Source organism: Cavia porcellus, unplaced genomic scaffold (genome assembly GCF_034190915.1).
Source record: "Cavia porcellus strain 051 isolate PalLab524CR breed Dunkin Hartley unplaced genomic scaffold, mCavPor4.1 scaffold_10, whole genome shotgun sequence".
In the NCBI taxonomy this organism is placed as follows: Eukaryota; Metazoa; Chordata; class Mammalia; order Rodentia; family Caviidae; genus Cavia; species Cavia porcellus.
This window is the reverse complement of record NW_026947493.1, coordinates 72195140-72208248: the sequence shown is the minus strand read 5'-3', so window position 1 is coordinate 72208248 and position 13109 is coordinate 72195140. Positions and strand designations below refer to the sequence as shown.

Below are 13109 nucleotides of genomic sequence, written 5' to 3'. Positions count from 1 at the left end.
TAAAGAAATGAAACTAGAGCCATCTCTTATTTCATACATTAAAAAGTGGCTCAAAATGAGTTAAAGACTAAGAACTGAAGTTACAAAATTTTTTTTAAAAAATAGAGGAGATATTTTAAGACATTCACATAGATAGGATTTTTTTTTTTTTTTGACAAGGCCACAAAACCACAGGAAATAAAAGTAAACGGGAAAGCATTCACCTAAATGTCTATACAGTGAAAGATACAAACAACAGGGAAAAAGAAACAGAGGCAGGGACACAATATTTGCAAAATCTGATATGGGGTTAATACGGAGTCTATATAAAGAATTACAAAAAATTGGAAAAAACAAAAACAAACACACAAGTACACACGAACACACAGGAACCCAGATAATCCTGCTTTAGGTAATAAACCTAAGCAGACATTTCTCAAAAAGGAACATACAAATAGCCAAAAAGGCATATTATAAACTGTCAAATTTAGGGAAATTAGCATTAAAAACAGAAGCTATCACCCTTATCCATTAGAAAGGCTATCATGAAAGAAGAGAGGACAAGTTCTCAAAAGTTTACTGGGACATGAGAGAAAAAAAGAATGTTTGCAAACTGTTGGTGGGAATATACATTAGTACAGCCATTATACACAGTATTATTGATGTTCTACAAAAATCTGAAAATAGAACCACCCTTTAATACATCATGGCTATGAGCATTTTAAAGGCAAATAACAAATTTTGGCAAGGATATGAAAAAAGAGGAACTCTTACACACTGTTGGTGGGAATGTAAATTAATAAAACTATTATGGAAAACAGTATGAACATCATTCAACAACTAAAAAACAGAACTACTCTATGATCTTGCAATCACACTAGTAGACATGCATACGAAGAAAATGAAATCAACATGTCAAAAACATGCCTGCATTCTGATGCTTACTGCAGCACTACTGATAATAGCTAAACATGGAATCAATCAAAATGTCCATCAATAAATAAATTAAATTTTAAAGATAATAAAAAGCAGAAAATGAAAAGATATATTTACATATACACATAGGTATATATAGCAATATTATTCAGTGATAAAAATTAACCAAGTGCTAAATTTCCCATAATAAGTTATACAAATCCAGGTGATATAAATTCAGATTACACTGTAAGGCTGAAAAATACATGACTAGCCTATGACAACTCAATTCTTTTCAAGGAGGCCTTTCAAAGAGTAAACACTGCTATTTACTTTTTAAATACTTCACACTGAATGAAGAGGTTCTGAGTAAAAAGGTAACCAAAAATTAAACTTGCTCACTTCAACAGATTCTTTCATTTTGACAGTAAAAAAAACACTTCAGTGTTTAAGAGAATTACAATTATAACTGATTTCATTCCATCAATCAAAGATGCATTTATGCTACATCAGTACCTTTTCAGAACAGTTTAAATTATAAAACTACAGAAAGCAATTCTTAATATAACCATTTGCACCACTGACGGACCAGTTAAAAAAAAAGAAATGAGAAGAGAAATCTTCCAATAAAATGCATACTTATTTTTAAACATGCAATTTTAACTTGCCTTTTATAAATCCAATGTACTAACCTGTGGATTAGAGCATTTTATTTCTAGGGACTCTAGGTCAACATGGAGACAGACAACAAATGAATGTCTTGTATCAGGTCCTGCAGCAATTAGTTTTTGAGATGTGACAGCTAGAGTAGAGGTACAACCCATAGGTTCCACCAGGCAAAGTGTCACCTGTTTTCCAAGAAGGGTATATATGCTGAAATGATGCAGGCTGATGGTCCAAGGAAAAGCATCACCTGATAAAGGGGGAAAAAACAGAAGAATGAAGGCATATAAACATAAACGTGCTGTCACATGATAGTAAAAAGAGTATTTTTTATGTTTGAAATGTGAAACATTTAATATAGTACTACAAAAAGCAAATATAATATCCAGAGACCAAGTGCTAAATAATTAACACAATATTTTTACCTTTTAAAATGTTTATATTTGTACTTATACTTCTGTACCAATAATACTGTACATTATAGATAATACATCAATAGAAGTTAATGAGGTAATAATTACAAAGACGCTCTAATTTTCACTTATTTATAGTGGGTTTTATTTCATAACTGATGTAAACATATGAACCATATCTTGGAGACTATAGAAAATGAATTAAAATAAGAAAATGAAATTGTATGTGTGTGTTTCTGTTGGGGGGAGAGCACTGGGGATTTGACCTAGGGCTCACAAATGATAGGCAAGCACTCTATCATTAAGTTACATCAATCAATGTATCATTAAGTTACATCATTTTGGGACAGGGTCTGGATAAATTGATAGTGCTGGCCTCAAACTTAAGGTCATCATGCTTAAGCCTCCCCAGTAGCTGGGAGTATAGGCATGCACTATAGCACCCAGATAAAATAGCTGCAATAATTTTATATAAACTGAAAATAACCATGTATTTGGCTGTGGAATTAGAGAAAAAAAGAATAAATAACCAAACTACCATAGTCTGCTAAGGACCAGGCATGACAATTTTGTGGGGTACTTATTTAAAACAGAAGTATCTGAGGTCTACTTAAGATCTACTTAATCATCATAATGTTTACAGGTAAGATCCAGGAGACAATTCAAAGTATTTCTTGGTTGACCTTTATGTGTTTGAGTTCCTCTAAGATAAAACAAATACCCTTGATAGAAAACTCAGTGCTCATACACTGTAGGATTAAAATCGAAATTCCCTTTTTACATTTATATTTTTTTATCTTTTACTAACATCTCAGATAAGACTAATTAATTGATAAAATTTCTGATATAAAACATCTTATTTTAATGCTATATAAAAAATTATTCTGCAAAACACTTTTAAAAGTCCACTTAGTATTAAAATATCTATAAACACTAATTGTGATGACAATTTGAGGGAAAATAATGGCCATATGACTTGTATTTTGACTTTAAATTTTACTATCACTTTATAGTACAGATCAGATAGTACAGATTTCTTTTAAATAATTCAATTATTTTAAAAGAAATGGGAAACATTTTCTAATTAAAGAGGTACTCAGTACCTTATAAAGACACATATAAATAAGAAAACAAAAAGAGAATTGAGTTTAAAATAAAAGGAAGAAAAAATGTACAGTATTACAATTATAACGATAATAAAGCTGGAGAAGCAATCACCAGAAAAAAATATAGTGCATTCAGGTGGTATGGCTATAGACTGCAGTAGCTATAATTGATACCAAGTTTAAGACAAGAATTATTAATCAAACAAAGAAGCCTGGATCATAATGATAACAGGATCAATATTTTGCAAGATATAAAAATTACAGGTACACTTATACCTAACAGATTTCTAAATACATGAATCAAAAGCTGATAGAAGTTAAAAAAAGAAAACCAGACAACTAAAAATAATTCAATCTTTTTTTTTTGTTTTTTGGCCTTTTTGAGACAGGGTCTCACTTTGCAGTTCATACTGGACTTGAACTCACTTTGTAGCCCAGGCTGGTATAGAATTTGCAAGGATCCTGCTGCCTCAGCCTCCTGAATGCTGGGATTACAGGCATGTACCACCACACCTGGCTAACACTTGCCAATCGTAATACCTTATACTTAATAATTGATAAGAGTCACTAAAAAAGCTCAGCATATACTATCTACAAACAATAAAGAAACAAAAAATCTTAATAGATCTATGACAAAGAAACTTGATTATTAAACTAAATGCTGCCCAAGAAAACAAAACAAAACGTTCATCAATTCCACAGTTTCACTGATAAATTCTATCAAATCTCTAAAGAAATGATGTCCCTTGTTTATAAATACTTCTAAAAATAGAGGAGGAAGACATCCCAACTTCTCTGGTGAGAAAAGCATTACTTGACTATCAAAACCGAAATCCATATGCAAAAACTACAAATTAAAATCTTTCAAAATTATAAGTCTAATATTTTTCTGTTTATCTCAGGCATCCGAGTATGGTAATAGATATCAGGAGCTATTATTGTATTTAATGTGATGAAACATACAGCTATCATATTTAAAATTAATTTTTCTCTAGGATTAGAATCAATACTCTCAGTATTTCCATGCAACACTAGACAAGAGATCTTAGGTAATGCGCTAAGAAAAAATATGCATCATTACAGCTAAAACAATATGAAAGCTACGGCAGCTATCATGAGAAGAGATAAGACACTTTCACGTAGAGCTATAAACTAGAGTAAAACAAAACAAACTTAATGCCATCCAGATGCAAAAGAAGGAAGTGAACTTTCTTTATTCTGATATGACATGGGTCAGAATATAAAACGCTCCAGAAAATCCAAAATAAAACAACTGTTAAAGAAGTTCAACATTTCAAGAGACAAGCAAAACATACATTTCAATGTGTATTTTATATATTAACAATAAAGATACAAAAACGAAAACAAAGTAATCCCACCAGAATAGCATCAAACAAGTAAAATATATATGAATAAATTTAACAAACAAATTGCAAAACTTGCACACTGGAATCTGCAAGATATTGGCAAATAAAGCCTATATAATTGAGAGAATATTCTACATGCACAGACTGAAAGACTCACTTTGTCAAGGTATAAAATTTTCCCCCTACTGATCTCCAAATTAAATTCAATCCCTACAGAATCCAAAGAGTTTTTCTCTAGAAATTGGTAAGTGAATGTTAGTATTTTTATAAAATTCTGAAGGATAAATAATAAGCAAAATAATTTCAAAAACAAAGTTTGATGATGCCTATAATCTAACTGTGACATTGCAGTGATAAAAACCATGTGATATAGACACCAGGAGACATATGATCAATTATAACATTGCTCCACACAAATACATGTATTCAAGTGTACATAAAAGCATTCTTCACAATACAGGTGTGTATCACCAACTGGTAACTGATAAAACATAACATAACCATACTATGTGATGCCCCATCTCCCCAGCAATAAAAAGGAACTATTTGTTAAGACATGCTAGATCGTGAGAGAATCTCAAAAATGCTACATTCAGAGAACAATGCCAGATGCAAAAACTACAGAGCTTAAAATTTCAGGATATTATAATGTACAGAAAAAGCAAGTTAGTGAGAGCAGAAATCAAATCAATGGTTGCCTAGGGCTGAAAGTAGAAATGGGAAGTAACTGTAAATGATAATAATGGAACTCTCTGAAGCGATATAATGTTGAATTTGTGTTGTGTTTATGCTGTACATCTTTGTAAAATTATTCAGCATCACTAAATTTCACACATGTACTAATTAATATTATGATATATAAATTATACTATAAAACAGGTACTTTAAAAAACCTGACAGTAGTAGAGATGGTAACAGACAACCCAGCTTTTGATTCCTTTTTGTAGCACATCTGGCTAGCCTAGACCACTTCCAATGTTCTCTCATTAACCCTCAGTGATCATCAAACCCTTGTTTCCTAAGATAACTTGACTATGTTGTTTTCTTGTAATCTGGGAAAACATAATTTACAAAAGACAGACAGTCCACATTACCAGACAACTTACAAGAATTAATACAGAGTTTAAACAATCCTCCTTACCATGGAAATAATTTTTTAAATCTTATTTAATATAGAAATAAATTTTGGAATGTTAAATCTATATGAAGTACTCACAATAAAATGTTTAAAAATCAGAAAGTATCAAAATACCCAGGATTAAAACTTGTCAGTTAATATTACCATAATTGTACATACCATCATTTTACATATTATATATGTCCATGAATTTACATAATCCTCAAATAACACTGAAAAAGCAAATACTAAGAAATAAACAAAAAGATGTTACTACAAAGAGTAATGTTTATTTTCTTCTGTATACTTCCAACCACCAACATTTCCTTTGAGAAGATGAAGCACTGGCTCACCCAGTGACACCAAGTGGTCTGGGACTCGCCCGTGCTCAGTAGCAAGAGCCAAAGGCCTGCACAGTGAATTGCATCCAGTCGTGCAAACATAGCACCTTGCAGGGAACCTGGTAAGACCCTTCCCAGTGTTCCCAGTCAGCCCAGAACCTTCGGATAGTTCGCTTGAGGCCTGCTTGGGCCCCACCCAGCAATCCTGAGTGGCCAGGGAATCATCTGCCCTCAGAGGCCCAGCAGAAAGGTCTACAGAATGAATCCCATCCAGCCAAGCAACCTCGGTTACTCAATCGGGACCTGGTAGGGCCCTGCCCAATGCCTCAATCAGCCGTGGACCTACAAGTACCCTTACGCCTGTTTGGGGCCTGCCAAGTGATCCCAAGTAGCAGGGGAATCGCCTGCCCTCAGAGGCACAAGCCAAGGCTTGCACAGCTAACCTCATCCAGAGGTGAAACTTTGGCACCTCACTTGGAATCTGGGTCCCACCCAGCAACCCCAAGCAGCTATGCAATTTTGGTACACCAGTTGGTTTCAGCTGAAGGCATACACTGTCTAGTTGATCAGCCTTGGTACACCACTAAGAACCTGGTAGAGTCCTGCCCAGTAACTGCAAGCTGTAGGGGAGCTTCACAATACCATATGGGGTGTGCCGAAGTTCTGACCAGTTTACTTAACACATTTGAAGAGAGCCAGAGCCACTAAACACCTTGGAAGGTCTAATGACATACACTCAAGTGGGGAAACTCCCTGCAGTACTGACAAATATTCTCAACTCAGGAAGCAGCTAACACATTGCATTCTGCTCCTCCAGGGGAATACAGGAAAAATGAAAAACAGAAAAAGCAAAATGCCTCTCAAACCTTGAGTGCATCCCAAACAAACCTAGGCAACATGGACATAAAAAGAAAGTAAGTCCTTTACCTGAAAAATCTGAAATGATGCAATGGAAGTAAACAACTAACTCTATAAAGCTGTAAATGAAATCAGAGCAGAAATAACTTCCCTGTTAAAAGAAATAATAAATGTCATATAATAAATGCTGAACATACTTAAAGAAGTCACAGTTTTAAAAATTGAGGAGCACTACAAAATGATGGTAACCTTGAATTAACACTCTTAGAAAGAAACAGATTCAAAGAGATATCCAAGAAATAAAAAATTCCATAGAAAGTGGGCAAAGCTGTCTCCATGAAAAAGAGGACAGACTTTCAGACATCGAAGACAAGATTGCAGCTAGTGAATGCAGAAGGAAAGATCTTTTAAAAATAACAAGAAATTGGGAAATAACAATTCAATAGTCTTGCATTATCTTGCAATAATGCAATTAAAAACATTAAAAGATTGATAGATTTAAAGGAAAACAAAGATGACAACACAAACAATATAAAAATACTACAGAATAGTTGAAAATTTCAATTCTATATCCAGGAATATAATAATCAACAGCTCCAAAATTCAACATAACAGAATATTAAAAGCTGTTAGATAAAAGAAACAAATCACCTATAAAGGAAATCCCATCAAAATCACAGTAGACTTCTCAACACAAACAATGGAGTCAATCAGAGCATGGAGTGAAGTATTTCAAACCCTAAAGGATAATGACTGGATGTACCCTGCAAAACTGTCCTTCAAAATTGGTAGAAAAATAAGATAATTCCACAACAAACAGCAGCTGAAGAACTTCACAACAACCAAACCCTACAAAGAATACGGAAGATATTCTAGATTGGCATAAATATAACTATGACTTCAGGAAAACAAACAGAAAAAGCCACTAAGTAAGGCAAACAATTAAACAAAGGGAAAGGTAAAGAACCAACAACAGAAGAAACACATGAATTACTAAAGCCAGATTAAGAAGATGTATAACTGCTGAAAAACCAATTTCAATTAAAGAAACTGAAAATGTAACTAAAACCTAATAAACAAAGGCCAGAGCCTCATGGATATGCTGAATTCTATAAGAAACTCAACGAAGATTTAATGCCAACACTCTTCAAACTCTTTAATGAAATTGAATGGGAAGAATTTTCCCTAACTCATTCCTGGAAGAAATTATTACCCTAATACCAAAACCACAGGAAGACTGAGTCAAAAAAGAAAATATAGGCCAATCTCCCTAGAAGAACATATAGATGCAAAAATTTTCAATAAAATACTGGCAAACAAAATGCAGCAAATCATCAAAAAGACCATACATGATGACCAAGTCAGATTTGTCCCAGGAATACAGAGATGGATCAACATGCAATAATCAATAAATGTAATACACCATATCAACAGAGCCAAAGATACGAATCACCTGACCATTTCAGTAGATGCAGAAAAAGCTTTTCATGAAGTCCAACACTCATTCATTGTAAGATCACTACAGAAAATCGGAATAGATGGTCTTTATCTCAATCTGATAAAAGCCATCTGTGACAAACCAACAGCCAGCATCATATTAAATAGTCCAAAACTGAAAGCTTTCACTCTAAAATCAGGAACAAGATAAGGCTGTCACTATCACCACTCCGATTCAATACAGTGCTGGAAATATTGGCAAGAGCAATTTGATGAGAGAAAAATAAAAAGGAAAAAGGATAGGAAAAGAAGAGGTCAAATTATCATTATTTGCAGATGACATGATAATCTACATAGAAGACTCCCAAAACTCCACTGAAAGATTTCTATGTATAATAACTAATTCAGTAATATAGTTGGATACAAAGTCAACATTCAAAAATCAATAGAACTTCTCTACACAAACAACATACTCACTGAGAGAAAAGAGAAATCATACCCTTTTTAGGAGCATCCCCAATAAAAAATTACATAGAAATCAATCTAACAAAGGAAGTAAGAGATCTATACAGTGAAAATTACAGTACTCTGAAAAAGGAAATCAAACAGGATCTCAGAAAATGGCAAGACATTCCTTGTTCAAGGAACAATAAGTACTGTGAAAATGGCCATTCTCTCAAAATTGTTACAGAAACTGTACATGGTTATTATAGTACAGTGGTTCTTAATTGCCCAAACATGGAAGTAATCAAGATGTTTTTCAGCAGGTGACTGAATAAAGTTTCATACATCTAGTCCACAGAATATTAGCACTGAAAAGCAAAGATCTGCTAGGCCATGAAAATACACAAAAGAAACATGTATTACTGTTATGGATTAAAAACTGGTGGTCAACTTAATGCCAGCTGAATTAAATCTGCAGGGTGCTGAGTGTAGATGTTCCACCTGAGGAATGACTGTGGTACTTTTCAGGACAGCCTTGGTCTTTGTTTTGAGCATGACTTCTTGGTTCCAGTGTAGAAGCCTTCACCTACCAGCACAGCTCCTTCACCCCACTGGCATAGACTTTCTAGCTTACACTGCTGACCTCTGGGCCTTCCCAGCGCAGATCCATCGAAGAGACTGGAGTAAGTCCTTCTTGTGGGCTCGACCTCCAATTGGACTCATAGGAGACATTGTCATGAACTCTGGGTCTTCATCTGGATTCATGTGGGACATTGCTGTAGGATTCAGGCCCTTAACTAAATAGTCTATGTTTTTTTTGATGTTGTAGATAAATCTCCTGCATTTTCTTGTGTTACCTCCTGGGGACCATTATAAAAATAATATTATAAACTCCATATCCTGATCCTAATTGTTCTCTGCACAATCCCTAACTACAACAATTATTAAATCAAAGAAGTCAATGTGAAAAAGATACACACTGCATGATTCCAACTACATGAAATCTAGAAAAGGTATTATGAAGATAAAACAACATTAGTATGTGCTAGAGCATGAAGTGGAGAAAAGGGCAAAGGATAATAAATGGAGTACAGAAAATTTTCAGGGCAATGAAAATATTGTATGATACCATAATAGTGGAAATGTATCAGTATCTCTAAACAGAAGGAATATATACCAAGAGTGAGTTCACATGTATACTATAAAGTTTTTGTGTCAATGTACACTCATCATTTGTAACCATGGTGTCATTTCAATGGGGGTAATGGAGAAATGATAATGGAGAAATTATACATGAGTAAGGGCAGGATATATATATATATATATATATATATATATATATATGATATCTTTGTATCCTTCTTTTGATTTTGCTCTGATTCTAAAGGTACGCTAAAAAATTTAATTTTAAAAGGTCAGAGAACCTATGGATAAATAACTTATTAAGTAGGTTTCACTGACCCACTAAGAAGAGAGTAACATCTGTAGCAATTATTATTAACTATCTTTGGGTACTTTAAAAGTTTGATTTCATTTGTAATATGTGCATAAATTTTTCCAGGGCATTTATTTAAAACCATTATCATCATTAGAAACAAATGTGAGTTCCTTTCTGAGCTTCCTGTTCTCTCCAAAATAATCCCATTCACAAGTGCTTTAAAGATTAAAGTCAAACTTAGTAAAACTTGTAGAGAAAACTATCACTATAGTACATCACTAATTTTCAGAACAAATGGAATCTGAAACCGTGTATATGAAACTGTGATTTTAAAAAGCCTAAAATAAAATAATACTAAACTATTAAGGTAAACAAGCCAATACACAGAAAAACAGCCTTCATGTTTTTCAGACGCTAAATAATTTTCACATCAGTTTCTATTAAAACTCACTAAATCCAACCACATCAAAGTTTTCATTTATAAATGATCTCCATATTCCATTTCTGTCAAAATATTTTATTAAAGTCACAGGTAACTTTTTCAAAGAAGAAACAACAAACCTCTGCTAGGCAAACAGCAGAAACCCATCTGCTCAGAGGTGTTGGTTGGATGCAGCAAATTACATCTGCAAGGCTCACTGCAAGTGCTCCCTAATGAAACTCAGGATGTTGATTTTGACCCAACCACCCTATATAGAATGGATGTGGCTATAAAAGAGATCATCTTTCTCTTTCCATGGCAATTGAAATCAGATGACACATTTCAATAAATAGTCCCTCATTGAGGCTGGGGATTTAGCTCAACAGCATAAGCGCCTGCCTTGCAGGCAGTTGTGAGTTCGATCCCCTGTACCGCTAAAAAGGAAAGACCAAAAAAAGAAAAAAAAAAAAAGTCCCTCATTGTGAACTACAGAAGTTCATGAATAGAAAGAGCTTTGAATCTAATCCCAAAAACACCTCTTGTTCATTCCATTAATCATCTCTGTAATGCTTTTTCAAATTCATTTTTGTTTCTTAAGTCATCAGGAATTCTTTTTATTTCTATATTGTCATTAAAATAAGTTAGACAATATCAATTACTTTTTAATGATTTTCTTAAATAACCAACATTATTTATGATTATTTATGATGAATACCTGGAAAACTTCATTTCACCTACAACTACGTAGAGAGTTCCTCTTGTACCATGTATTACAGCGGATTATGTGAAAAGAGCCAGACACAGAATGCTTTCTGTTCTCTTTGTCCTAGTAATCTAATCCTGAACAAAGTAATTAAAACTGGGATGAAGGTGAGAAAAAGGTAAATGAGGTACAATGAAACCACAGAATTGGAAGGTCTGCTAACTAAAACATCTTGAAGCCTAAAAAAATTAGGAAGCCTTGAGACTAGTAGGAGGCCAGGTGTTAATACCCTGGTGATAGGACAGTACCATGCTAGGCTGAAACAAGCAAGCAATCCCAGAAAATCTCCTGGAAGTAGGCTGGGTAACAGAATGCAATGGAAAGAATTGCAGTAATTAGAAGATGGACAGAACTAATTCATACACAGTCTTAGTGGTCCTGTTAAAGATTTTAACATTTATTCTAAAACTATGACAAATCATAAAATGGATTTTAGGTATCAATGCATGACAAAGGGAGAAATTTTTGAAATTACTTTGATTAGAAGATAAACAAAGGAGCTAACAGCGAAAGAAACTTTTTGTAGTACAAATGCTAAAGTACAAAAATGTCTAGGAGACTAATAGACATTTAAAAAAACATAAAATATAATTGGTACTACTTCTCCCTCTCTATAGTAGGACATTCAGGCAAACTCATTATTTTGCTCTTTAATGCTTTAATGTGAGTGAATTATTTAAGTGAATTGGAAGAAAAGATCTATGTAAATTATAGAATCAGGTTCAATACAGTATTTCAAGAACACTGCAGTATTCCAGGAACAGTACAATTCCAAGGACTCCAATTTCACAAGAAATTAGAAAGCTGGCCCTGGAAAATGGAGTTGAGTGTTAATAACTATAACAGCTTTTATTGAACATTTACAGTGTGACAGATATTATTTAAAATACTCATATATTACCTCATTTAAACCCTAACCTTTTGCAACAGATATCAAGCTGAAAGAAATGAATAGAATCAAATTGCAACAATAACACTGGAACAATTTTCCTTAAAATCTTGGAAAATATCAGAGTAGGCAACATATCCTTGTTCAAGTTTGTGTTCTCTGTGCCTACAACACAGTAAGTGCACATATTTCTGTTTGTTACATAGCACAATAGACACTTGTTAAATGTATGAGGCAGATATGGAAAAAAGTGAAAAAATAAAAAAATAGGAAACAGGCTGAGAATCTAAGGAATATAGAAGACCGGGGTGGAGGAAATATTAATCTAAGTCAGTGACAGTGGATGTTTCAGAGCTTTCAATAACACAAACAACCTGCTGTAGCAAGTCTGGCATAGATTCACCACACTGGTGTGTGTTTAGGAATTAAAGGAAAAAGAAGAGATAGATATTGTTAGAATGCTGTTTCAAGTAACTGTCTCAATATGAAGATTATGTTTCAAGGATTACTGGAATTATATTTGTATTTTTTAATATGTCTTAAGATATTGAGAAAGTTTTAAGATAGAAACTTAAAATTCTCATTTATTATACTTACTTTGCATTAATGAAAGTTTTTGAACAATTTTTAAATAATTAAATTTTGTGTCTTATTTTCTGCTTAAATCAAAGAAATGTATTCAATATGCTGAAGCATTTCCACCAAAATAAGAGATTTGAAATATATTTGTGTGTGGCTCCCTCATTACGAATACAAAAGGCTAGTTTCAAAGAATTTTCATTTTAATAGGGATTTAGAACTCTAAACTTATTATTGAGCAATATGGAAAGTTATTTCTCAGATATTATAAAAACAAGTGCCTCCCAAAAAAGACAAAGAAATGAAAGAAATTTTTAATTGAATACAAAATTTTCAAAACTGACAGTCAAAAGTGGGATTAACATTGAAAATTTTAACC

At 33.3% G+C, this 13109-nt stretch overlaps 1 protein-coding gene across 12 annotated transcripts in view; it reads right to left on the bottom strand.

The window, feature by feature from the left end:
* The window catches only part of Vps13b (vacuolar protein sorting 13 homolog B), a 683809-nt gene that overhangs the window by 361105 nt on the left and 309595 nt on the right, over positions 1-13109 (bottom strand). For all 12 annotated transcript variants that reach the window (XR_010050305.1, XM_063257835.1, XM_013143877.3 and 9 more), the window contains one exon: positions 1587-1807. Coding sequence is in view for 11 of the 12 variants with exons in the window: in XM_063257835.1 (XP_063113905.1) it covers positions 1587-1807 (221 nt within the window). In the remaining variant the exon portion in view is untranslated. The remainder of the gene's footprint in view (positions 1-1586; positions 1808-13109) is intronic.